A 23,693-nucleotide genomic window follows, 5' to 3' on the forward strand; every position below is an offset into this window, starting at 1 on the left:
GGGATCTTATATCGGGCTTGTGGGTACAGGTGCCACTACGGCACTAGGAATGCTGTGGTGGTATCCAGAAACTTCCAGACCATTGAAGTGAAAGGGGAAAGATGTGTTTTGTATTCATAGGAGACACATGTCATCTGATATTCCTAACACTTATGAAATCTAGATCTATGTCATTTTTCTCAGTGTCTTTTGAGGTTAACCTGACCCATGGTCTATAGTCAAGGTCTGGTGAGCCATCATAGCAAATGTGTCATTGGGTTTTTTGTTTGTTGGTTTGGTTTTTGTTACTTTGAAAATCCAAGTTGGATGCTTTCTTTCTTCTTTTTTTTTTAAAAAAGATATTTATTTATTTGTTTGTTTGTTTATTTATTTATTTATTATGTATGCAACATTCTGCCTCCATGTGTGCCTGCATGCCAGAAGAGGGCACCAGATCTCATTACAGATGGCTGTGAGCCACTATGTGGGTGCTGGGAATTGAACTCAGGTCCTCTGAAAGAGCAGCCAGTGCTCTTAACCTCTGAGCCATCTCTCCAGCTCCAGGGATGCTTTCTTAAGAAAAATTGTTTTTCCTTTACAAATAACCTCTGAATGACTGGAAACCGCATCCTTTCTTATACTGCTATAAACACGGAGCACTATAACATCTCAGCAGCCATTTGCTTCCATTCTTGTTACTGTAATGCTCGGGAATTGAACCCAGGACTTTGCACATTAAGTGCCCTGCCACTGAGCTATATCCTACATCTGGAGCCCAGGTTATATATCTTTAAAAAAGAAGAAACGTGGGGTTGCTGAGATGGTCCAATGGGTAAAAGTGGTTGCCACCAAGCCTGAGAACCTGGGTTCAATCCCAGGACTTACACGTCCGATTGACTTCGAAGGAGAAAACTGACTCCTGCAAGTTGTCCCCTGACTTCACATGAGTCCTGTGGCCCATGAGCATGCATGCAACACATGTGTACAACATACAATGTAACAAACGTTGTAAAAGCACAAGAAGCATTAGATATGTCTCTTCTCAACCTATTCCCTTCCTTCTCCAAAATCACTTCCCAGAATTTAACTTAAATCACATTTTCTCTACAGCGTCTGGTTCTGGTACTTAACTGTTCTTCCTTCCTTCTTCTTCTTTTTTTTTATCCCCAAACTTGGGAGGCAGAGGCAGGCAGATTTCTGAATTTGAGGCCACCCTGATTTACAGAGTGAGTTCCAGGACAGCCAGGGTTACACAGAGAAACCTTGTCTGGAAAATAAAAATAAAAATAAAAAATTTGAGAGGAGATCTGATGCCCCCCAGGCTGACCTTAATTCTCTATGTAGTCATGTCTAGCTTTGAAATCCTGACCGTCGTCCGTGCACATCCTGAGTTCTGGGTGTGTAGCATCATCACCATACCCATCCTGTTAATAAATTGCTTACGGATCACTCTATAGCAGATTACAAAGGGAGTTCTTAGAAACCACAAAAGGGTGTAAAAGAGGAAGCTGAGCTGCCGACAGGCAGACATCGGAGGAAGAGGAGCTGGCTCCACTTAGCTGGTGTGCAGCCAAGTGTATGATCCAGAGCAGGTGGTCAGTTACTCGAGGAATCTAGCATCAGAAAGGCTCTTTGAATGGAGAAATTCAGAAGACACTGCTGATGCTTATCTAGTCTCTGTAAGTCAGGATGCTCAGACACTCAGCTGGGCATCCAAGTGCTCTGTCGCTTCTGTGTTGGCTGTCCAGGTGTCCTGAGTGCTCAGCAGTACGTGTTGGGCTAAAGCTGGAACTTAGTGGTAGCATGCTCTCTTAGTGTGTACCAGAGGCCCACCCACCACGATGGTGGGTATTCCTTTCATCCTGTTATTGATGTAGGTATCCATGTTACCTCCTGACGTTCTCTGTTGTGATTCAGTCTCCTGACAGAAGCACCTTAGGGAGGAAGGGTTTCTTCTGGCTCACACTTTGAGGTCCCAGTCCATTGTGGTGGAAACTTGAGGCAGCTGGTCACATTGCATCTGCAATGAGGAAGCTGAGGAGGGGGAATGCCAGGGTTCAGCCTGCTTTCTCCGTTTTCTGTGCCCCAGGGCTTCAGCCCACCGAACGGTGGCACCCACATTTAAAGTGGCTCTTCTCACTGCAGTGAACGGGATCAAGGTATCCTTCACAGGTGTACCCAGAAGCTGACGCAATCGACATACTCACCCACAGGAATACCCAGAGGCTTGTCTCAGGGTGAGTTTAGATCCTTCAAGTTGACCACCAGAACAGAGACAGACATAGAAAGATTACATGACTCACTATGATTATACATTTCATCTGAGTCAGCATTTGCTTAGAGAACAGAGCTCTGATCTTAACTTACCCTCTACTATGCCACCTCCAGCCACTGCCTGACACTACATCAGATGTCTTCTTGTTTGGACGCCCCACAGGACACACCCACAATGCTGGTTACTCTGATGCATCTTGGCTTGAGTCAATTTTTTCTGGTTTATTTGTCTGTTAATATATTTATTCATGACAGTGTCTCATGTATCCCTGACTGGTCTCAAACTCACTGTGTAGCAGAGGATCCCTTTGAACTTCTGCTCATCTATGTCCTCTACATCCTGCATGCTGGAATCCCAGCTGTGAAGCATCATGTGCAGTTTGTGCAGTACTGGGGAGTTGAACATATGGCTTCTTACTAAATTAAGCCCTAGCTTCCCCTACCACCACACACCCCATCTTCCTCTAGTGGACTATAGTTCAAGTCTCTCAGACCTGCTTTTCCTGTTTGCTCTGACTTGTATTCACGGTTCCCTTCCTATCATGCCCCAGGCCACAACAGTTAGACATTAGCTCCATCCAGAGCCGTTCACAACAAGGCTGGTTCAAGCTGCATGTTAAAGCCAGGACACATTTCAATAATAAGCAGTGTATCTTGTGACTTGGTTTTGTATTTTGAATTTTTTTTTACTTCTCCCTCTAAAATCTTACTTGTCAGGTTTCTGCAAGAGTCTTTCCTGTGTTCTCTGTTGTTTTCGTCATCTTTCCCATGCTCCACCACTGTCTGAACAATGTCCATCCAACAATCCTGGACCTGGGGGATTTCCTGCCTCCCTTTACCCCTCCCTCCTTCCTTTCCTCCCTCCTCCCTTCTTTCTGTTAATCCCAAAGATGGGAGAGGAAAGACCACCAACCCAAATCATCATGGCCAAATTAACTAAAGCAAGCAATTAATTAAAACAAGGCTTTTTTATTCATGTACAGGGGCTGCCTCCCCCAAGGCAGGATATTGGTGAAATTATTAAGGCCACTCCACGTAGTTAAAAGGGAGGTTTATTTTGTGGGGTAACTTACAAATGAAGGGGTAGGTTGCACGGTCTGGCAAAGGTATAGGGTAGTCCGGCGGTGTTCTCTGGAGAACTCTGCTCGGTCCACCTCCAGCGTCCGGCGTCCCGGAACCAAGAGAGCCACCTCCTCCTCCTCGGTCTTCCGCTCCCTCCTCTGCCCCGCCTTGTGGGCGTGATCATTACTGAAGCCTCAATGGAGGTTGGAACTTCCAGGCCAATGCTGGGATGGCTATCCACTACAGCAGGGTTCAAGAGGTCAGCATTGGATGTGAGGAAGACAAGGCTTTTATAACTCAGGGGTAGGAGTTTCCAAATGGGGGGTTTGTCAGGCAAAATAGAGTTCCAGGAGCAGAACATAAGCATAGCAATTACTCCTAAGGACCTCCCAAACAATGCCATGGTTGCAGGGTGGGCATAACTAGGGAGTCATAGATGTTCGTAAAACCTTTAAAAGCAAAGGTAAGAGCTGAGCAGTGGTGGCACACGCCTTTAATCCCAGCACTCAGGAGGCAAACTCTGGAGCCTGGTCTACAGAGCAAAATCCAGGACAGGCACCAAAGCTACACAAAGAAACCCTGTCTTGAAAAACAAAAACAAAAACAAAAACAAAAAAGAAAAAAAAGTAGGACTTCAGGTTGGTTATAAACAACTTTTTTTGAAACAAAGATAAGATTGCCATTCCTTGAACATTGTGCAGAACCATTTGTAATTAAGGTGGGGCATAAACCAACCCTTGAAAAACAGAGCTTAAATCATAAATGGGAATGAACCTTGTTTGTCTTTACTCTAAGAAGCTTTTAAGCCTAAAATGGAGGGAGGCTGGTTCTTTATTTCTCTTCTTTGGAACTCACTATGTAGCCTAAGAGAGTCTTGACCTCCCTCGTCTAGCCTGTGAATATTGGAATTACAGGCATGAAGCCCCTGGTCTCCTCCTCTCCCTCTCCCTTTTCCTCTTCCCCTCCTTCCCCCCCCCCCCACTTTGTAGTGTCAGGAATTGAAGCTGATGCTTTGCTTATGCTGAGCAGGTGCCCCACCACTGAGGTTTCCCCAGTCTCTTCTTGCTTCTAAGTTCCCATTTGCATGTAAACAAATCGTTAAGTGACTTCCTTTTCTCTAAATACATTTGTATGTGTTGCTAGATAATGCATAGGTATGCATATTCACAAAGACACACATACTAACTAACATACAAGTACCCATCCTCTGAACTGCCTATCCTTTGACATCCCTGACACCTCTTCTTCACAGCTCTCCACTCCACTATTACACAATTCCACCTGTCAAGGTGAAATCTTGAGGCTGGTTAGTGATGGCATACCTTTAATTCTAGCACTTGGGAGCAGAGGCAGGCAAATCTGTGAGTTGGAGGCCAGCCTGGTCTACAGAGTAAGTTATAGGACAGCCAGGGTTACACAGAGAAACCTGTCTCAGAAAAAAAGAGAGAGAAAAAAAAATCTAGGAATCATGTTTAATTTCTTCCATCCCAGTTTTTATCAATATGTCCTCATTCTACATCAACAATTCTTAGAGCCATTTAGCCATTTATTCCTGTTTACACTGCTCCATCTTCATTCAGACTCAACACACACTTCACTTAAGCTTGGACTAGCATCCTGTTGGATACACTTGGTCCAAGTCTTCTAGAAAATAATTAATTTTAATTATGTATATGTTTGTGGGTTTGTGTATTTGAGTATAGGTGCCCATGGAAGCCAGAATAGAGCATTAGATATCCTGAAATGGAGTTACAGGAGGTTGTGAGCTTCCTATCATTAGCTGGGATCTGAACTCAGGTCCTCTGGAAGAGCAGTGTGTACTCTTAACCACTAAGACATCTCTCCACTTCAAATTTCTCATTTGGTTGCTAGATCACTCAGCATGGAATGTCAGCCTTCTGCTTCTAGAGAATACCTATCTTGAAATATCATTTCCTATCACTCCACCTATATTATATACAAGAAAAGAAATTGGCTTAAGCAAGAGGTGACACCCCCTTACCATGTACATACAGTGCCAAAAATGCAAATTTCTGAGTTATGTAAGTCTAAACATCAGTGTACCTCATGTGACAGAAGCAGGCATTACATGATCCTAAGAATAAGCCTATAAATAAATAAAAGAAGCCAAGAGAAGTAGCACACGCCTGTAATCCCAACACTTGAGAGGCGAACTAGGCAGGAGGCCCAGATGGTCACTCATTCTTGACTATATAATGAGTTTGATGTCAGCCTAGTCTACATGAGACCCTTTATCCAAACAAACAAACAAACAAACAAACAAAACAGATATGTAAGAACTTTATGGAGAAAGTTATTAAATGTTTGGAAATATGTAAGAAGTACCAGATATAGGTACATGACATGTTCATGAATGAGAAGATTCAATACAGCAAGGGCTTAACATGGGCTATAGATTCGATGTGACTCCAAATGAAATCCATTTCATTTTTGAGACAGGGTCTTACTAAATAGGCCTAAATGTCTGGAACTCCCCATGTAGACCACAATGGCCTCAAACTCACAGAGACCCTTTTTTTTTTTTTTTTTTTTTTTTTTTTTTTGCAGTAGTGGGATTCAAAATTAGAGCCTTGCACAATGCTGAACAAGCAATCTACCACTGAGTTACACTTCTAGCATGTCAGTTTTTAAATTGTTGAACTTGGAGATGATTTTAAAGTAATTGAAAGAAGAAAAAGTCAAGAGCAACAAAGTCTATTTTCAAGGAGAGAAAAAAAAAAATTGCACTATGGAATTGAGTTGATAACCAGCCAATGCACAGTGTGTGTGTGTGTCCCCAGACAGGGTTTCTCTGTGTAGCCTTGACTGTCCTGTAATTTTCTCTGTCGACCAAGCTGATCTTGAACTCAGAGATCTTCCTGCCTCTGCTTCCCTAGTGCATGGCCCACCAAGCCCAACTCAATACACATTTCTTTTTTTTCTCCCAAGACATGGTTTCTCTGTGTAGTTTTGGTGGCTGTCCTACATTTAGCTCTGTAGACCAGGCTGAGCTCGAACTCACAGAGATCTGCCTGGCTCTGCCTCCCAAGTGCTGGAATTAAAGGCTCACCACCACCCAGCTCACATTTCTTTAATTATCTCATTTAAGTTTAGAATCTTCAGCTACTCTCATACAAATTATATGTACAAGGGCTGGAGAGGTAATTCAGCTGTTAAAGGCTAGGCTCACAACCAAAATGTCAAGACTATATACTTGTAGACATATAGACATAATTATTTTTGTTTGACATGGGTTCAATGTCAAACAAATGTAGCCCAGGCTAGCCTTGAACTCACTGGTTAGCCCACATGGATCTTAAGCTCATGATCCTCTTGTATCTGCTTCCCAAGTTTGGAATTACGAACTACTATACCTGGTTCATACACAGGTTTTATGGCCACTGTCTATTCTTATTAGCTAGTGCACACATTAATTATGCAGAATATTGTTACGACAATGCCAGACGGTGAGTCATTATAAAACCAGGTATGGTACATGTCTTTAATCTCAGCACTTAGTAGGTAGAGGCAGGAAGATCAGGAGGTCAAGGCCAGTCTCAGCAATAGAGTAAGTATGAGGTCATTCTGGGCTACAAAAAAAGGAAATAAAACAAATGAATAGATGGGCATGGGATTAAGTACACATCTTAATCCCAGCACTTGGGAAACAGAGGCAGACAGATCTTTGTGGGTTTGAAGCCAACCTGGTCTACAAAGAGAATTCTGGACAAATACACAGTGAGATCCTGTCTCTAAATAAATAAATACCTTTAATTAATGACAGGAGTATTGGTTCAGGAATATACTAACTCATAAAACAGGATATGAAACCCAGTAAAGGGCTTATCTATATACAGACACTGAAATAATCAGAGGTTACATTAAAAATTAGCATGGGACTTCTAGTTATTTCTGGTTCTGTTCGTTGGTTTGAGACAGGGTTTCTCTGTGTAGCTTTGGAGCCTGCCCTGGAACTCACTTTGTAGACAAAGCTGGCCTCAAACTCACAGAGATCCGTCTGCCTCTGCCTCCTAAGTGCTGGGATTAAAGGTGTGTGCCACCACTGCCCAGTTTCTTTCTGATTCTTATGGAATAATGTTAGAAACCATCCTTTAATCTTATACAACACACACACATACACACACACACACACACACACACACACACACACACACTTCCTAAAAAACTCTCCACTCAAAAGTCCCAACTAAAGAGTGAGTTGGAAATAGATCAATGGCTCAGGAGACTACAGCTCAGCTTTGAATCATCTTGATTATCTCAAATTGATACAAGATTCTGGATGCCTTCCAGAAACAAATGTAAGTTCATTCTGGAGAAGAAAATACTAACCTCCCCCAACCTCCAATTATTTCTAAAAATATTTTTCCAACACAATGCCTATCACATAATCAGAATCATCCAGGCACATAAATAGAATATTAATGAGGTGATAATGATAAAGAATGCCCCAAAATTAGTGACAGACAACAAATCGAAGATTCAGGAATCCTGACAAGGGCCCAGCAGCATAAACACTAGATAATAACCAACCCTCATCTAAGCATATCATATTCAAACTGCAGAAAACCAAAAACATAGAGAACTGGGGTTAGGAGATGAGCCGGAGGAAATATCCCATCCATCTACAGAGGAGCAAGGATTAGAAGGTGTGGCATACTTAGAAAGAAAAATGTATACCCACCACTCTTGAATGAGGAAATGAAAAAGAGGCAAATAAATGGAGATTTCTCATGTTTGTGAAGATGAAGAGACAATGTTGTTACAATAACTTTTTTTTAAAGGAGTTTAGTGATTTTTATTTATTTATTATGTATACAGTGTTCTGCTTGCATATATGGCTGCCGGCCAGAAGAGGACACCAGATCTCATTACAGATGGTTGTGAACCACCATGTGGTTGTTGGGTATTGAACTCAGGACCTTTGGAAGAACAACCAGTACTCTTAACCACTGAGCCATCTCTCCAGCCCTTACAATAACATATAGTGATATATTTTATTTGTATTGAAATGTGATTTTATTTGTATGTTAATAAAGTTGCCTTGAGGTCAGAGCAAGCCAGAGCAGAAGCTGAGCGATAGTGGTGCACACCTTTAATCCCAGCACTTGGGAGGCAGAGCTAGGTAGATCTCTGTGTGTTCAAGGACACAGCCAGCATGGCAGACACTTGCCTTTAATCTCAATACCAACCATAGAAAACCTGGAGGTCTGTACAAACAGGCAGTGATGAGGAGGTCATGTGGCTGGGTTTACAACCAATGAGAAAACAGAACAGAAAGTCTATAAAAAAGATAGGACACACAGAGGTTGCTCCCTGGGGGAGAGGAAGAACAGCAGAAGCAGTGAAGGGTAAGGTTTTCTGCTCTTGCCCTGACCTCGTGGTTTTTAACTCTGCAATGAGTTCTGTGTTTCTTATTTAACAAGACGGTTACATCTACAATAACATTTTTAAACAGTGTGTGTGTGTGTGTGTGTGTGTGTGCATGTGTGCACATGAGTACATGCCACCATTGCATGTGTGTGGAGGGCAGAGGACTTGGTTCTCTCCCTCTACCCTGTGGGTTCTAGGGATTGAATTCAGACTGTCAGATTTGGTGGCAAGTACCTTTATCCACTGAGCCATTTCCTCTAAGGGCCACAATATCAATTTTGTTTCATTTTTTCTTCCCAATGTCATCTATACTGATGCAAACCCAGTCAGAGTTCCAGGAAGCTATTTTATGGGTTTAGTGATATTCAGCTTAACACAAACTAGAGTCACCTGGGAAGAGATAACCTTAATTTAATTTTTTTTCCCATCAGATTGGTCATATCTGTGAAGTGGGAGGGTCCAGCCCATTGTAGAAGATGTCTTCTTCCCTAGGCAGGTGGGCCTGGGCTCCATAAAAAGCTTGCTAAGCAAGCATCGGGAGCAAGCCAGTCAACAGTATTCTCCCAAGGTCCCTGCTCTGACTTCCTTCAGTGATTGATGGTGACCTAGGAGCTGTAAGTTGAAATAAACCCTTTTCTCCTGAAGTTGTTTTGGATCATGGAGTTCATCTTGACATCAGAAAGCAAAATAACACAATGAGTACTGACAAGCTGACTCTAAAGTTTATATAGAGCCAGGTTGTGGTGGTGCACGCCTGTAATCCCAGCACTTGGGAGGCAGAGGCAGGTGGATCCCTGTGAGTTTGAGGCCAGCCTGGTCTACAGAGCTAGTCCAGGACAGGCTCCGAAGCTACAGAGAAACCCTGTCTTGAAAAAAAGAAAAAAACAAAACAAAACAAAAAACCAAAAAGTTTATATATAGAAAGAAAAAAAAGAGTACATAACATAATATCAAAAGAGAGCAACGTGGAGCATTGACTATTTAATTTTCAATTTGTCACAGAACAAACAAATCATTTTTAAATTAAAAAGACCCAATTAGTCAGGCAGTGGTGGTGCATGCCTTCAATCCCAGCACTCGGGAGGCAGAGCCAGGAGGATCTCTGTGAGTTCAAGGCCAGCCTGGTTTACAAAGTGAGTTCTGGGACAGGCTCCAAAGCTACACAGAGAAACCCTGTCCTGAAAACTATAAAAAGACCCAGTTACACACACTTCTAAAGTTACCTGCTTTAAATGTAGCTGTGGTGCTGGAAGGTACACCTCAGTGGTCTGGTACTCGCCTCCTTGCAATGATCAGTTCAAGGCTGGGCATGGTAGTGCATGCCTGCATTCCCAGCACTGGGAAGGTTGCAGCCAGAGAGAACCATAAGTTTGAGGCTACCCTGGACTACGTAACAAGATCTTGTCAAAAAAGAAAGAAAAGAACTGCTCCACCAAGAAAAAAAAAAACAGTTTGAAAAGTAGATGTACCTCAAACAAACTACTAAATATGTGATTAATACATAAACTGAGACATCTTAAGCCTAGCATGAGAGTAAATGCCTGTGACCTCAGAACTTGGAAAGTGGAAGCAGGAAGTTCGGGAGTTCAAGGTCCCACTCAACTCTATAATAAGTTAGTGACCAGCCTGGATGACATGAGACCCTGTTTCAAAAACAATAACATAGAGCTGGAGCTGGAGCTGGAGCTGGAGAGATGGCTCAGCAGTTAGAGTACTGGCTTCTCTTGTAAAGGATCTGGGTTCTATTTCCAGCACTGACAGGTAGGCTTATATCCGTCTATAACTCCAGTTCCAGGGGATCTGACACCTTCTTCTGACCTCAGCATGTACCAGGCATACATCTGGTACACATACATGCATACATGCTGCCCAAACTCCCATATACACAATAATAAAATGTTTACAAATTCTCTCTCTCTCTCTCTCTCTCTCTCTCTCTCTCTCTCTCTCTCTGTGTGTGTGTGTGTGTGTGTGTGTGAAGGAGAAAAAATACATATGTGGTGGCATGCTTGTTGAGATCAGAGGACAACTTTCAGGAGTGGGTTCTCATTCCACGTTGTTGAGGGTCCCTCTTGTTTCTGCCCCTCTGCTACCCGGTCCTCATGATTTTTGCTTCCTCCTCCCATCTTGCTGGGATTACAGATGCAAGGCTCTGCATCTGGCTTTTCCATGCGGGTTCTGGGTATCCATCTCGGGTTATCAAGCTTGTTCATTAACAGCCTGCTTGGCTATCTCGCCGTTCCTTCATCTTTATGAATGTGCACTTGTGAAAGGGAAGGTAAACACTTCAGCATTGTGATTTTACAGATAGCTTTTAGGTATTAACACGCACTTTCTTCCTTTGCCCTAGGCTCTGCAAATGCTAGGGGCCCCTACGCCCCAACTTCTTTGACCCACGGCATCCTTTTCAGGAAAAGGAGATAGCACCCGTGAGTTAGCACAGGGAGGAACCAGGCTCGAGCGCTGAGTAAATATGGCTACATAAGTTCTCTCGCTCTCCTGAGGTAGAAATCAGCGCTTGAGGGCTTGTTTTAGGATGCAAGAGACGGGAGTGTGTTTGAGGCTCAGGAGCAAGGAAGTGGTTGAAGATACCAAAGAGGTGTGTGGTAGGATGGGTTCCGTGGGACTGGCTTCGGTAGTAGGGATAGAGAGGTGGAAGCCCCATCTGCCCCGCAGAAAACGGTCTCGCTGTTGGAGGTGTGCAGGAAGGGATCGGCTCTGACTCCCGCAGACATCGCCACGCATGACGAAGCTACTTCCCATCCACTGCCACGCCCGCACTCCCTCCACATACAGGGCAGCTGAGGGTCCGGTTGCCATGGAGAGCGGGAGCGCGTGAGCCCAGCCGCTCCTCCCGCGCCCCCCACTCCCCCGCCCCAGCTCAGCCAACTCCCACTCTGATTGGCCACCGCTATCTCATTATGCAAATCACTTGCGTAGACTGGCCCGGCTAGCTGTCTGACGTCACTAAACTCGGGGTGGTGGGGGGGGAGTGGAGGGGCTGGGGCTCGGGGCTGGGCTTGGCGAGCTAGGGCGGGAGCCCAGAGAGCTCCGTGGGGGACTCCAGCGGGACCCAAGCGCCCCGCCCTAGACCACGCCCCTTCTTAATCCGCCCCGCCCCTCGCCCTCGGCCCGGCCCGCCCCTCGCTCTCGGCCGGGAGCCGCCCCCTGGATAGCCCCCCGCCCTCGCAGCCGGGCCCCGCCCCCTCCCCCAGGCCCTCTCCAGCAGTCCAGGGAAGGGACGGCGGGACAAGCCGGACGCGCGGGAGGGCGGACGGGGCGGGGACATGGCCGCGGCGCCCGGAGGGTCTGCGCCGCCCGCCGGCCCCGGCCCGCGCCTGGCTTTCAGCACCGCGGACAGCGGCGTCGGCATGAGCGGGCTGAACCCAGGTCCCGCGGTGCCCATGAAGGACCTGGACGCCATCAAGCTCTTCGTGGGCCAGATCCCGCGCCACCTGCACGAACAGGACCTCAAGCCGCTGTTCGAGCAGTTCGGCCGCATCTACGAGCTGACGGTGCTCAAGGACCCGCACACCGGCGTGCACAAAGGTGCGCGGGGGTCAGCCCAGCCCAGCCCAGCCCAGCCCCAATCCAATTAGAGCGCAGCCCAACCCAACCCTGGCCCCAAACGCAGGCCCAACCCCAGCCCTACCTAGAGCCAGCCCAGTACCTGCCCCACCTCGGCTCTGTCCCCTCCCCAGGTCACAGAGCCCCAGACCCAGAATTTTCTCTGTGACATCCTCCTGAGCACCACTCCGATTCCCTAACAGGTTCTTCACTCTAACCTCCAAATCCCTTGTTACTTCTCACATCCCAACCATCCCCACCTCCCAGCTGGACCTCTCCACCATCCCTCCCATCAGACACCCCAAGCCCTGGAATTTGGAAACTTATTCTACCTCCCAGCTCTGGTGTACCCGGTCTCCTGATCCCTGGACCCATGTATTTCCAGAGCCCTCTGGTGCCACCCTACTCAGGCCTAACCACCCATACATATCTTGGATTTGCCCCCCTCCTTCTGGCCTCCAACCCTAGCCAGCCCTAAAAGCCTCCAATTAACTCTTGTGTGTGACAGCTTTAAACATCCCATGCCCAAATTCCTCTTCTCCTTCAGAATTCAAACCTGTCTAATCTACACAGTCCAATTCACCTCCCAGGAGACTCTCAGAGATAAATGCCCTCTCACATTTGACAATAACCCTGATATCTCGTATATTTTTCCAGAACCCCAACACTCTTTACCTCTTCTGATTTGAATCCAGAATCCCAGCCTCAGCTGGGAACATCCACCTTCCTGCATCCCTGCATCCCTAGGTTCTCCCTTGGATGGATATACTTTTTTTCATCACTCATCCCCACTCCTGTCTGCTCCCTCTCAATCCTCCTGGTGGCCTCTTGTTTTCCTTTCTGGGCTGCCTGGTCCCAGACCAGAGCACTCGAGGGGTGGGGTCAGTCTAATGAGGGAGATGGAGATGGTGCCCCTTCTCCCTGCCTTTCCAAGGAAGACAGAGGCACCATGGTCCTGTCCAGCCACACCCCTTTCTTCCTGTAGAGAAGGGAGGAGACTTGTTTACATGCAGAAAAGTCTGTCCAGCCTGGGCTGGAATAACAGAGCCAGAATCATATAATAATAATTTAAAGAGAAACATCCTGATTTCTCCACTGGGAAATAATGTGGCTTCAAGATTTTGGTAGGGGAAGGGTCTCCAACTCTCCTCCATAGTCTTCCTAAGAGAAAAGTGACAGGTCTTACAGGGCAGGTCCATTCTGAAGGCTTGTGAGCCAGCATCAGCCTGCTACTACTTTCCAGCCTGAGACCCCGGAGCATCCCTTGGCATGCTAACATAGGGGGCTTTGAGAAAATGTCCATGAAAGACCTAAGCCATTCGAGGAGGGGGGATCTTTTGGTGAGGCTATGTTAAAGGGCCACCAGGACAAGTTCACATCATCCAGACTCCTTACAGGGCAGCCCAGCTGCCTGCCTATCTTCCTGCCCATCCACTTACAGCACTTTTCTCTAGACAATGATTTCAGTAGGCAAGCATAAAACTAATCTTTGTAGATGATCTATAGAATAAAGCTTGGAAGAGCTGCAATTCTCACTTACCCACTCAAACACTCAGAGTCTCTGAGCTGTTCCCTCTTTCAGTGTCCCTTAAGCCATGCTTCTCTGTATTTCCATCCTGCCATTCTTCTGCTGCCTTCTAACCCAAGCAATCTACACAGGATTTTTTGTGGTGGCACCTGGGCTCCTGAGCCTTTCATAAAGCCCCTTCCAGTTTGAGGTCATATGTTATGGCTCAGTGGCAGAACTGATAAGTATGAGACCCAGGGTTAGGTGAGTTAGTCCCAAAACAGTCTACACCTCTCCAAGGAAAGTGTTGCCTTGTGAGATATAGAGGCAGCCTGGAGGGCCTTCAAGTCAACATCCCAGCTCTCTCTCCAGCAACCATGATGTCTAAATACTGGTATGATTCATTTTCATTCTGATGGCTGAGTATTGAGGGAGAAAAAGCCACCATGCTTTGAAAACAACCATAGCCTAAGAATTCTAAAATCCCAAACCCTGACCTGTGACTGACATCATCTCTGGCTTCAGTTACCCTGCTGATATGAGAACACTTTAGCTAAGAGTTCTCAATGAACCATAGGCAACCCTTCCATCCCAAGGAGGCAGTTCCATGGAAGGTGACACTGGAAAAATAAAAAATCAAACATTTCCCATTTGCTTTTCTAGTCAGCTGTCTGAGCAGAAAACTCCACCACCTCCTAATGGCTTCCCACATGCACGTACCCTTTCTCGGTCCTTCTCCTTCCTCTACTCAAAAAAGTTTGTCCTGAAAATATAGGTTTTATCATGTCACAACCCTAGTGAAAACCCTTTAGTGGCTCTCCACTGCTCTAAAGGATGAGTACAAATTTATTGAGGTCTCTAAGGCGATCTGTAACCCAATCCCTGCATATCTCACTAGCCACTCAGCTTGAACGCTTAAGTCTTCAGCCATACTAACTTTCTATCCATTCCTCCAACACCACACTTTGGCTAGTTTTCACTCCTCCCACCTGAAATGATCACACCCTTCTCACCTGGTTTGAAAGGACTCATTATTCCTGTTCTTGAGAACTCGATACCTTCTATTTTATCTTCATCATTATTTGCTGGGGTTTGAACTTAAGATCTCATGTATGCTAGGTAAGAACTCTACCACTGAGTTACATCCCCACCCTCAGCGTCTTCCTGTAGACAGTCTTCAACACTTGGAAACAGACTTAGGTACTCCTCGTGACATTCAGTCTCCAAGAACTCTCCATTTTTAATCCATCCTAATGCCCAACCAAATAAGTAAGTATTGGATATTTTCTGGATGAATGGATTCTCAGTGAATAGTGGAAAGGAAGAAACCTACTTCAGTGTTTTCCAGCATCCTGCAGATTTTGAAGCTGAACACAGTAGCCCTACTCTTTAGCTCAACCTAGACTCATTCCCTGACCCAATAACTAGGCTTCTTTTACAGGAGTCCAGGTTGGGTCACAAATAACCCTTTAAGGTCCTTGGATAGGGTTAAGGAGTTTCTAGAATTTCCTACTTACAGGAAGCCCTCAGACCTGAACCAAGGCTGAAATCAAATCCATTCCTCAACTTCAAACTTAGGGAAGGAAGTGTTGGGATGTAGTTGGCCTTCAACCCTTCATCTTCCTCTTTTTCTTTCTGCCACTTGGAACTGGATTAGGAGGGAATTGAGGCTGATCCTTGGAGACTACGAGTCTATATCTAAAATAGATGGGCATTGTGGGGGCAGGGTACTGCATTGAAGAAGGCAAAGCCGCTTAGGGAGGTTTAACCCTGACAGGACTTATGGACGGACTGAGGTGGGAAGCTGTGAGATTGAATGAGCATGTGACTGGATGCATGGGTACAGATGTTTCTTGGACAGAAGGCCAGGAGAAAATGAGAGGTAGCCAGAACTTAGGACATAGGTCCCCAAGCAGGTGAAGACTCTCCCATCACAGAACACTTCACAGGGCAGTATTCATGTTTCCAGGATAGTGACACTAAGTTTGTTAACTTATTTAAATATTACCAAGAATAATGTTGAGGGGTTTCAGAAAACCCCCTGAGCCAGGCTGTTCCTCCTCAGGCTGTGCCTTCCTCACCTACTGCGCCCGGGACTCTGCTCTCAAGGCCCAGAGTGCACTGCATGAACAGAAGACCCTGCCAGGGGTAAGTCAACCAAGGTTGAGGGTGGGATGGGTAAGAATCACTTCAAGCTTGGAACAATGCTCTACATGCATGCCAAAGCAGTATACAGAGTTAAGTTGGCACCAACAGCTAGAAACAGGGCCATCTACCCAGGAAAGGATTTATGCGTTCCTTGAACAACTTAAGCCCCATGTTACACTCAGTCTTCTGGCTCAAAGAAATGGGCTCAAGACACTTGAGCTAAGTGTTCCAACTTATTTTTTAGAAGAGTCATGATGATGTAAGCTAAGTTAGAATTTTTCCACTTTGGCTAAAATCATGGTTTCAGGAGTTACTTGTCACTACTTTGAGCATGTATGTAGTGATGTAGGGGACAGGCTCTGTGGAGTCACTATCCTGTATTCTCCAATCTTGTGGTCCCAGATGATGCTTTCCTGCGGTCTTCTTCCTGTAACACATTTGGGGTACCTTGACTCACCAAAATCGTCTTCTCTCCATGTTACAAAACATAGCTAAACTTAAAAGGGACTTCTTGGTTTTACACCCAGGATTATATGATCTGGTCTCAACTAATGGATGGTCACAAGTAAAAGAAAATTGGAATCTCCCATCCATGTGGTAGTGACAGTTAGGATCTAGCATAGGTTGCCAAAAGGAAAACATACTTCCCAGCCTCATTTTTTCCTATCCGAAGAGTGTTGAGTCTGGAAAAAGAGCAATATTCAAATGTCATGAGTAGGCAAAGTCTGGGACAATGTCGTTTTAGACATAAGAAGGTCACTGCCCTATTAGAAAGGAACCAGAGTAGAATTAAGGCACAAAGACACAAAATAGATCATGAGATATGTTCAAAGGAATTGCAGATATGTATATCTGGAGAAAAAAAGAATTTAATGGGATTTTAATATGAACACATTGTAGCATGATAATTAAAAATACTTGCTTTCATATTGTTCAGACTTAGATTTGAACCTCACCTCTGTGACTTACCATGGTGTTCTGTTTCCTTCCACTCAGGCTTTAGTTTTCTCACTTCTAGGGAGTGGGTTGTACTAACAATGTAACTCCTTGGGCTGTAGTAAGGAAGTCCCCGTTAATATGACTGTTGCCTTAAGATCTTGACAAAGGACTTGATTTTCTTTCTTTCTTTTTTTTTTTTCTTTGACACAGGGTTTCTCTGTAGCTTTGGAGCCTGTCCTGGACTAGCTCTGTAGACCAGACTGGCCTTGAACTCACAGAGATCCACCTGCCTCTGCCTCCCGAGTGCTGGGATTAAAGGTGTACACCACCACCACCTGGCTTTGATTTTCTGTAGAGAGTCCAGATGTCAAGAGCAAGATCAGTGAGAGTAAGAAATAAGTACCCATTTCAGCTTTGTTCTATGAATTGGAGCTTTCCAGCCACTCACCAACTCTGTGACCCTGGGGCAAGTTTTTGTTGTTGTTGTTTGTTTTGAGAAAGGGGTTCTCTGTGTAGCACCATTGCCCGGCTCTCTGAGCAAGTTTAAATTCTAAGTTTTTCTGGACATTCCTTTAATCCCAGCACTTCAGAGGCAGAGACAGGTAGAGCTCTGTGAGTTTGAGACCAACCTGATCTGCATAGTGAGTTCCAGGACAACCAGGGCTGCATAGTAAGACCCTGCCTCAAAAAAATACAATAAACCCCGAGTCTCTTCATCTATAAGACTGAAGTCGTGGGCCGATGGGCTGAGTCCTGTGAAGTACAGAGCACAGCAGGAAGTGAGCCCACAGTGCGGCTTAGCCGGCGGTAGTGGCAGCAGTCATCGGAAGAGTAATGTCTGTAGGAGCAGTTGTAGAAAGCATCATTCATGTAACCGTGGGAGCCAGCGATTCCTGCCGCTAGAACAGGCATCAGGACGAGCTGGAACCCCATGCAGGAGGCAGTGTGGTAAAAAATACCGAGTTAGAAGAAACAGGTGGGTGTGAAGTGGATGGGCCTAATGGTAGGAGGGGGAACCCCAAGAGAGTCTGGGCCAGGCTGAGGGCTGCAATTGCAGGGGAAACAAGCAGGAGACTTGGAGATTTGGACTTTACCTGGAAAGCCCTGAGCAAATTAAGAGGCTTGGGAGAAAAAGCTTCAGAAGAAGTGATGAGCAGTCCCTGTGGGGTTTTATAAGAATGGGTGGTCCTTGGAAAAGGACACTGAAGCCCAGAGACCTGGGAGGATTGACTCTAAGGGAGAAAAGCAAAATAGTAATAACCAACAGTTCTCAGCACCAATATTCAGGGCATTTTACGTGTTCAAGTAATTTAATCCTTTGTGAAGACAGTATTGTTACTGCCCCCAGCCCCATCTTACAGATGAAGAGACTGAGTCTTCAAGGGAGCTGCCCAAGCTCAAGTATGAGAAGCTCTGGTCATTGAGCCTGGTTAGTTGAAGTATGAGAAGCTCTCTGGTCATTGAGCCTGGTTAGTCTAGTCACTTAATTGCTCCACTGTTACATGAGCTAACTTGGTGGCAGATGTGGCTTAGTTTCTTTCTCAGTTTCTGAAGAGTGTGGCACTCGAGGACCTCTGCCTTCTTCCACACCTCCATCTGCAGACCTCTAGTGTGGACTGGTTTCCTCTGTTACCACCAGGATTGACTTTATTCACCCTTCTCAACTTAACAAAGTGAAAATTAATATTTAATTAGCCTCTTAAATGAAAATCAATGGCACTGTTGGCTAGCCCCAGCAACATCCATGCCATCAATCTTTCCTTTGAGCTTGCCAAGGGCAGCAGCAACTCTTATGAGAGAGGACCGGGCACCCAGCCTTCTGTAGGCACTGGGTCCTACGTGTAGCTGCCATCTGCTGGAGAGACAGGGATAAGATTTTGGTCTGTATTTTTGCTGGAATGTGGCAAAACTGAAGGGTAGAAAGCCTGGAAAGGCTGAGTGAACCCCCAAAAGAAAGCCTGAATCTTTACGGGCAGTAACGTAGTTTGTTCTGGAGTGAGACCTCCTCTTGGATCCTCTCCATTTACCCACTACCAGTCTCTGCCACCTACTGAAGCTTGGCTCCCTACTCAGTGCTTCCTTCAAACTTCAGCCATCTGCCTCCTGGCTCTCAATTCCCGAAGCCTCTTCCTGGCGAAGCTACTGCTGTTTCTTTGAGCCTCACTCTAGGTCTAGAATCCACATGAAGAGAATGAAGCCAACTTCGTCCCTACTTCTGGGATTAAGAGGGTGTCCCTATTGGTCTATCTCCCTGTCCATGACCTCCCTTCTTTAGAAGAACCTACCCGCTCAGACACTATGAAAGAGGCAGATACAACCAAGTAGAGGAAGGTATTTGCTTGCACAAGTTGTGTCCTGTGCAAAACAACTTGGGAGGAGAGAGAAAACAGAAGTTAAATCCCATTATATTCTACAGACCAAGCCATGCCCTCGAGAAGCTTCCGGTTGCACTCCATTGGAGTTACACTGGACATGTAAAAGAGGCCTCAGGAGCGGAGAGGAAGGGGAGTGCCACCAGATGCTCTCTTCATATCTGATGGTCTGCAAAGCTAAAAGCCAAAGGACACTTCTAAAATTCTGAAGATACTATGGGAACTGACAGGAACGTCTCCCAGCAAAGATGACTGTGGCTGTCAGTGGGTGGAGTGTGCGATGCACGTTGGGTAGAGGAGACAGGACACACAAGTTCTGACAGTCAGTCCTGGGCAGATTTAAGAAAAGTTAGGGGTGAAGTTTTGAAGATTACAGCATGGAGAACAAACTGAAGAGGGAGTAAGAGTGGAGGCGAGACAATGGGACAATGTGGCTTCTGAAGAGGCCAGTGGTGAAGCAAGCTGCTCTGGAGTGGGGAGGGAAGGACGGCTCATGGCATGCCTATGGACTCTAGAGCTCATGGCATTTGATAGTAAACTGGGTTAGAGGAAGTGTGGTAAGCCGGGCAGTGGTGGCAAACGCACTCAGGAGGCAGAGGCAGGTGAATCTCTGTGAGTTTGAGGCCAGCCTGGTCTACAGAGAGAGTCCCAGGACAGCTAGGGCTACACAGAGAAACCCTGTCTCAAAAAACAAAACAAACAAACAAACAAAGTGAAGAAGTGTGGTAGAACCAAGTCCTGAAAATGATGACGCCAATGTCTGCCATACTCGTCTTTGCCCTCATGGTGCCTCTCCTAGACTCACCGACAGTCCTTCTGAGGGGGTAGTGACAAAACCCCTTCCTACGGGAAGAATGCTGAGTGAGGGCTAGAAGTCAGGGCAGGGTGATGAACAGCCCAAAGACAGGGGTTTTAGACAAGCCTATAGGAGAAGTGGGACACACCTTGCTTCCCTTCTGCTTACTGGCTCAAGAGAACAGGACCTTGTACAGGTCTGGTTGCCTCTAACCTTCCTCACCCCACTTCGTGGAGTGGGTTGTTCTCTTCTCTCTGACACTCTCCACCTCGATTTCCCCTTCAGGGCCCTGACACAGACATGGGCCTGGGAAACTCTTGGAGGAACAGTCCAGGCAAAGGCTCACCTGAAATCTCACGACAAGTCCGTGGTTGGGGAGTCAATGCCCCCATTTCCCCCGCCTATGGCAGGACTGAAACAGGCAGGGTTGCCCGGTAGCTCTCATGAGCAGTGTCCCCTCCAGCTATGAGTAGCATGCCTAAACCTCAGGTGTTCCCCATAATCCCTGCCTGTGGTGCTCAGGCTCAGAGCCTGGGAAGCAATACTCTGCCAGTTCCTGAGCTGTAATCCTGAGCGTCAGCCCACACACCCTCCTTTCCCTTGGCCCCACCCTCAACAGAACTATGGTTTAGTTCATTTGTCCCGAACATCTTTTGGGTCTGTGCATTTCCTTCTACAATGGTCCCAGGCACTCTCACCTCCCACCTACGTCACCGACCTTCCTGCCTCTTTCACTTCCTTCCCAATCCTCTCTGCACTGTGACAACTTATGAGATACTTTCTAAGACTAAACAGACCAGATCATCATCACCTGTCCTCCTTTTTAAAATCCCTCCCTGCATCCTTATAGTATTTAAAATATATCATGTCAAAATCCTTGACATGCTTTTTACAGCCTGCCCTGATCTGGTTCCTGCCTGCCTTTCAGTTCCACCCTGTTTCACCAAAACAAAAGCAAAAATTTGTAAAACCCAAAAGACACATAGAAGCACACAAAAAGACAAACAAAACCTACCATATCTAATATACCTGCTACCACAAACCCTCAAGCATAGGAATGATTCCCCCTCTTATGCGTGGGCATACTAAGGCTCAAAGACCTTAGAGAAGTTGCCAGTGATGTAACCAGCTCTGAAGTTCCCATCTGTCTCGTGAGCAGTTTGTCTTCAGGACCTGGAGCCCTTGCTCTTTCAGGCTTGACGTTCCCTGTTTCTTCTCTAGCCGTCTAGAATGCTCAGCTGCCTGCCCTGCCTCTCTCATTATCTCTACCCACTTTGACCTACAAGGCCCAGAGCAAACACTGTTTCTTCATGGATTGTTTCCTGTGCCATCCTTTCCAGATGCAGCCACTAATAGCTCCTCGCCTTGCATTGTCTCCAAGGCCCTGCTACCTCTGTTTCTCATTATTTGTATCCATGTCTTAAGAATGGGCTGGAGATGTGGTTCAGTCAGGAAAGTGCTTGCTGTGCAAGCATGGGGACCGGAGTTTGCCCCCCAGAACCCACATACAAAGCCAATGGCAATGATACATTCCTGTAATTCCAGGATTGCAGGAAGTCCCCAGGTTTGCTGGCCAACCAGTCTAGCTGAATTACAGAACTCCAGGTTTAGTAAGAGATTCTGTCTGAAAAACAAAACAAAACAAAAACAAAAACAAACAAACAAACAAAAAAAAAAAACAAGATAGAGGGGACTCATGATAATGATGCTCTACCAGAGAACACAGACTCATTGGAAGTTTACAAACATCTGTAACTACAGTTCCGACACATGATGCACAGATATACATGCAGACAAAACACCCATACACATAAAAAAAAACAAGTCTTTCTATAGAGTGAGGATGAGACCTGATACCTGATATTAAATCTGGCCTGCACACACACACACACACACACACACACATACACTTGAGCGAATGCACAGTGAACTTGAGCTGGGGGTGATGATACTATTACCCAGCAGTCAGGAGGCTGAGGTAGGAGGATAATGAGTTTGTGGCTAGCTTAGGCTATTAGCAAGTTCTAGGGCAGCCTGAGCTACATGGTAAACTATCTTAAAAACAAAAACACAAACAAGTGAAAAACAAGGAGCTGAGCAGTAGGCTGCAAAAAAGCAGGAGCTTTACCATCAGTCAGACATGGGGTGAATCTCCAAGCACCCACAATGTAATCCTAGACAAATAACTCTCCCTGAAAGCCTCAGCTTTCTCATCCATAGTATGGGGACAGTAGACTTCCTGAAGTGGTTAGAAAGATTTGGAGAGAACATATATAAATAGTCCCAGGGGAAGGCTTGGCATCTTGTGGGCTCTCAGAAAATGGGGGCCTCATCTTCTCTGTGAGCCTGTGAGGGGAGTCTCCATCCAATCATCACAAGGGCTCATCACAGAGTTCCATAAATGTTGGCAGCATGCCTGAAGTGTAGACCTTGAGCTTCTTGAGGATTGGACCCTGGCAGGCCCGTGTAAGAATTCATACATAGCACCCAATTTCCACTCTCCATCAAAAGGTCAGGTGGTTGGGAAGAGGGAAGGGAGCGTCCCCCCAGAGCACCCGTGAGCACCATCTCCCAGGAAACCCAGCCAAGAGCTACCATGGAAACCGCTGCTGTCACATGTGCTCGTCACTCTAGGCTCCAGAGAAAAATTCTCAGGATCTATTTAAGAACTAATAAAATAATGATGATTTTGCTCACTCTCACTGACCCCCCCCCAGCTCAGGCTTCTGCCCCTCTCCTTCTTTCTACCAGGCTCTCCTTGCTCCCCCAAACCTACTTTCTGTCCACCCCCCCTTTTCCTTCCCTTTCCCACCAATAATTCTTTCCTTGCCCTTTTCTAGGTCTATCTCTTACTTTCTCCCATAATTTCTGTCTTGCTGTGTTTCTTCATCATTCCCCATGTCTCTGCTCTCCATAGCTCTGTCTCTCGGTTTCTCCTCCACACTCACAGGTGGCCATGCCTAGGGACTGGTCCTGTCCTCCTGGTCCCTGGTCCAGGCCAGTCCAGACCTGTCCAGCTCGCCCTGATCTGCTTGGATTGATCTGTCATCCCCTCTAGACTACAACCTGAGTCCTGTCGGTGTCTCGGCCCCCACCCACAGCCTGGTACACTGCAGGTGCTCCACTACCAGAGGGTGGGTGTGTCAGAGCCTTGGGTGGGAGGGAGGATTACAATGGTTCAGGCTTGGCCTGTTTTCCTTTCATTTTTTTTAAAAATGAGTCTTCCTCACCCCTCCCACCTCAAAATTTGATCCAAAGAAATTGCTCAGCTGTGACTGCCAGGGTGTTACCATGGTTACTGGGTAGCACTTGTGGCTATGGTAACAGGAAGCTGCCTGTTGTCTCGGCAACGAGCACATTGGAAGGGATGGAGTGGTCCCTGATTGGTGCAGAAGCAGTACGTTTCCTGAGGGGAGGGGGTCAGATCATCACCTTCTCAGGCCAGATGGGCATCAGTTACCCCTTCCTCCAGGAACAGGAAGGCCGCTGTTCCTTCCTCCCGGCACTCAGCTGTCTGCCCCCAACATCAATCCCTCACATCCCACGCACCAAGCTCTTGGCAGTTTACCAAGACCTTCTGCACCCCCATTACCTCATGTGATCCCCACAACACCTATGAGAGGAAGGTGAGATGGGGATTCAATCATGAATTCACTTA

At 46.2% G+C, this 23,693-nt stretch overlaps 1 protein-coding gene across 10 annotated transcripts in view; it reads left to right on the forward strand.

Moving 5' to 3' along the window:
* Window positions 1-11,878: 11,878 nt before the first annotated feature.
* The window catches only part of Celf6 (CUGBP Elav-like family member 6), a 36,653-nt gene continuing 24,838 nt past the window's right edge, over window positions 11,879-23,693 (forward strand). For 4 of the 10 annotated variants that reach the window (XM_036192820.1, XM_036192824.1, XM_036192828.1 and 1 more), the window contains exons 1-2: window positions 15,843-15,928; window positions 23,094-23,169. In XM_036192820.1, the coding sequence (XP_036048713.1) occupies window positions 15,906-15,928; window positions 23,094-23,169 (99 nt within the window). In that variant the 5' untranslated portion in view covers window positions 15,843-15,905. Of the gene's footprint in view, window positions 12,256-15,842; window positions 15,929-17,211; window positions 17,256-22,985; window positions 23,170-23,453; window positions 23,662-23,693 lie in introns of those variants that run through there. The other 6 variants (XM_036192830.1, XM_036192821.1, XM_036192825.1 and 3 more) reach the window with 6 other exon arrangements.

The sequence above is a fragment of the Onychomys torridus genome, chromosome 7 (assembly GCF_903995425.1).
Source record: "Onychomys torridus chromosome 7, mOncTor1.1, whole genome shotgun sequence".
In the NCBI taxonomy this organism is placed as follows: Eukaryota; Metazoa; Chordata; class Mammalia; order Rodentia; family Cricetidae; genus Onychomys; species Onychomys torridus.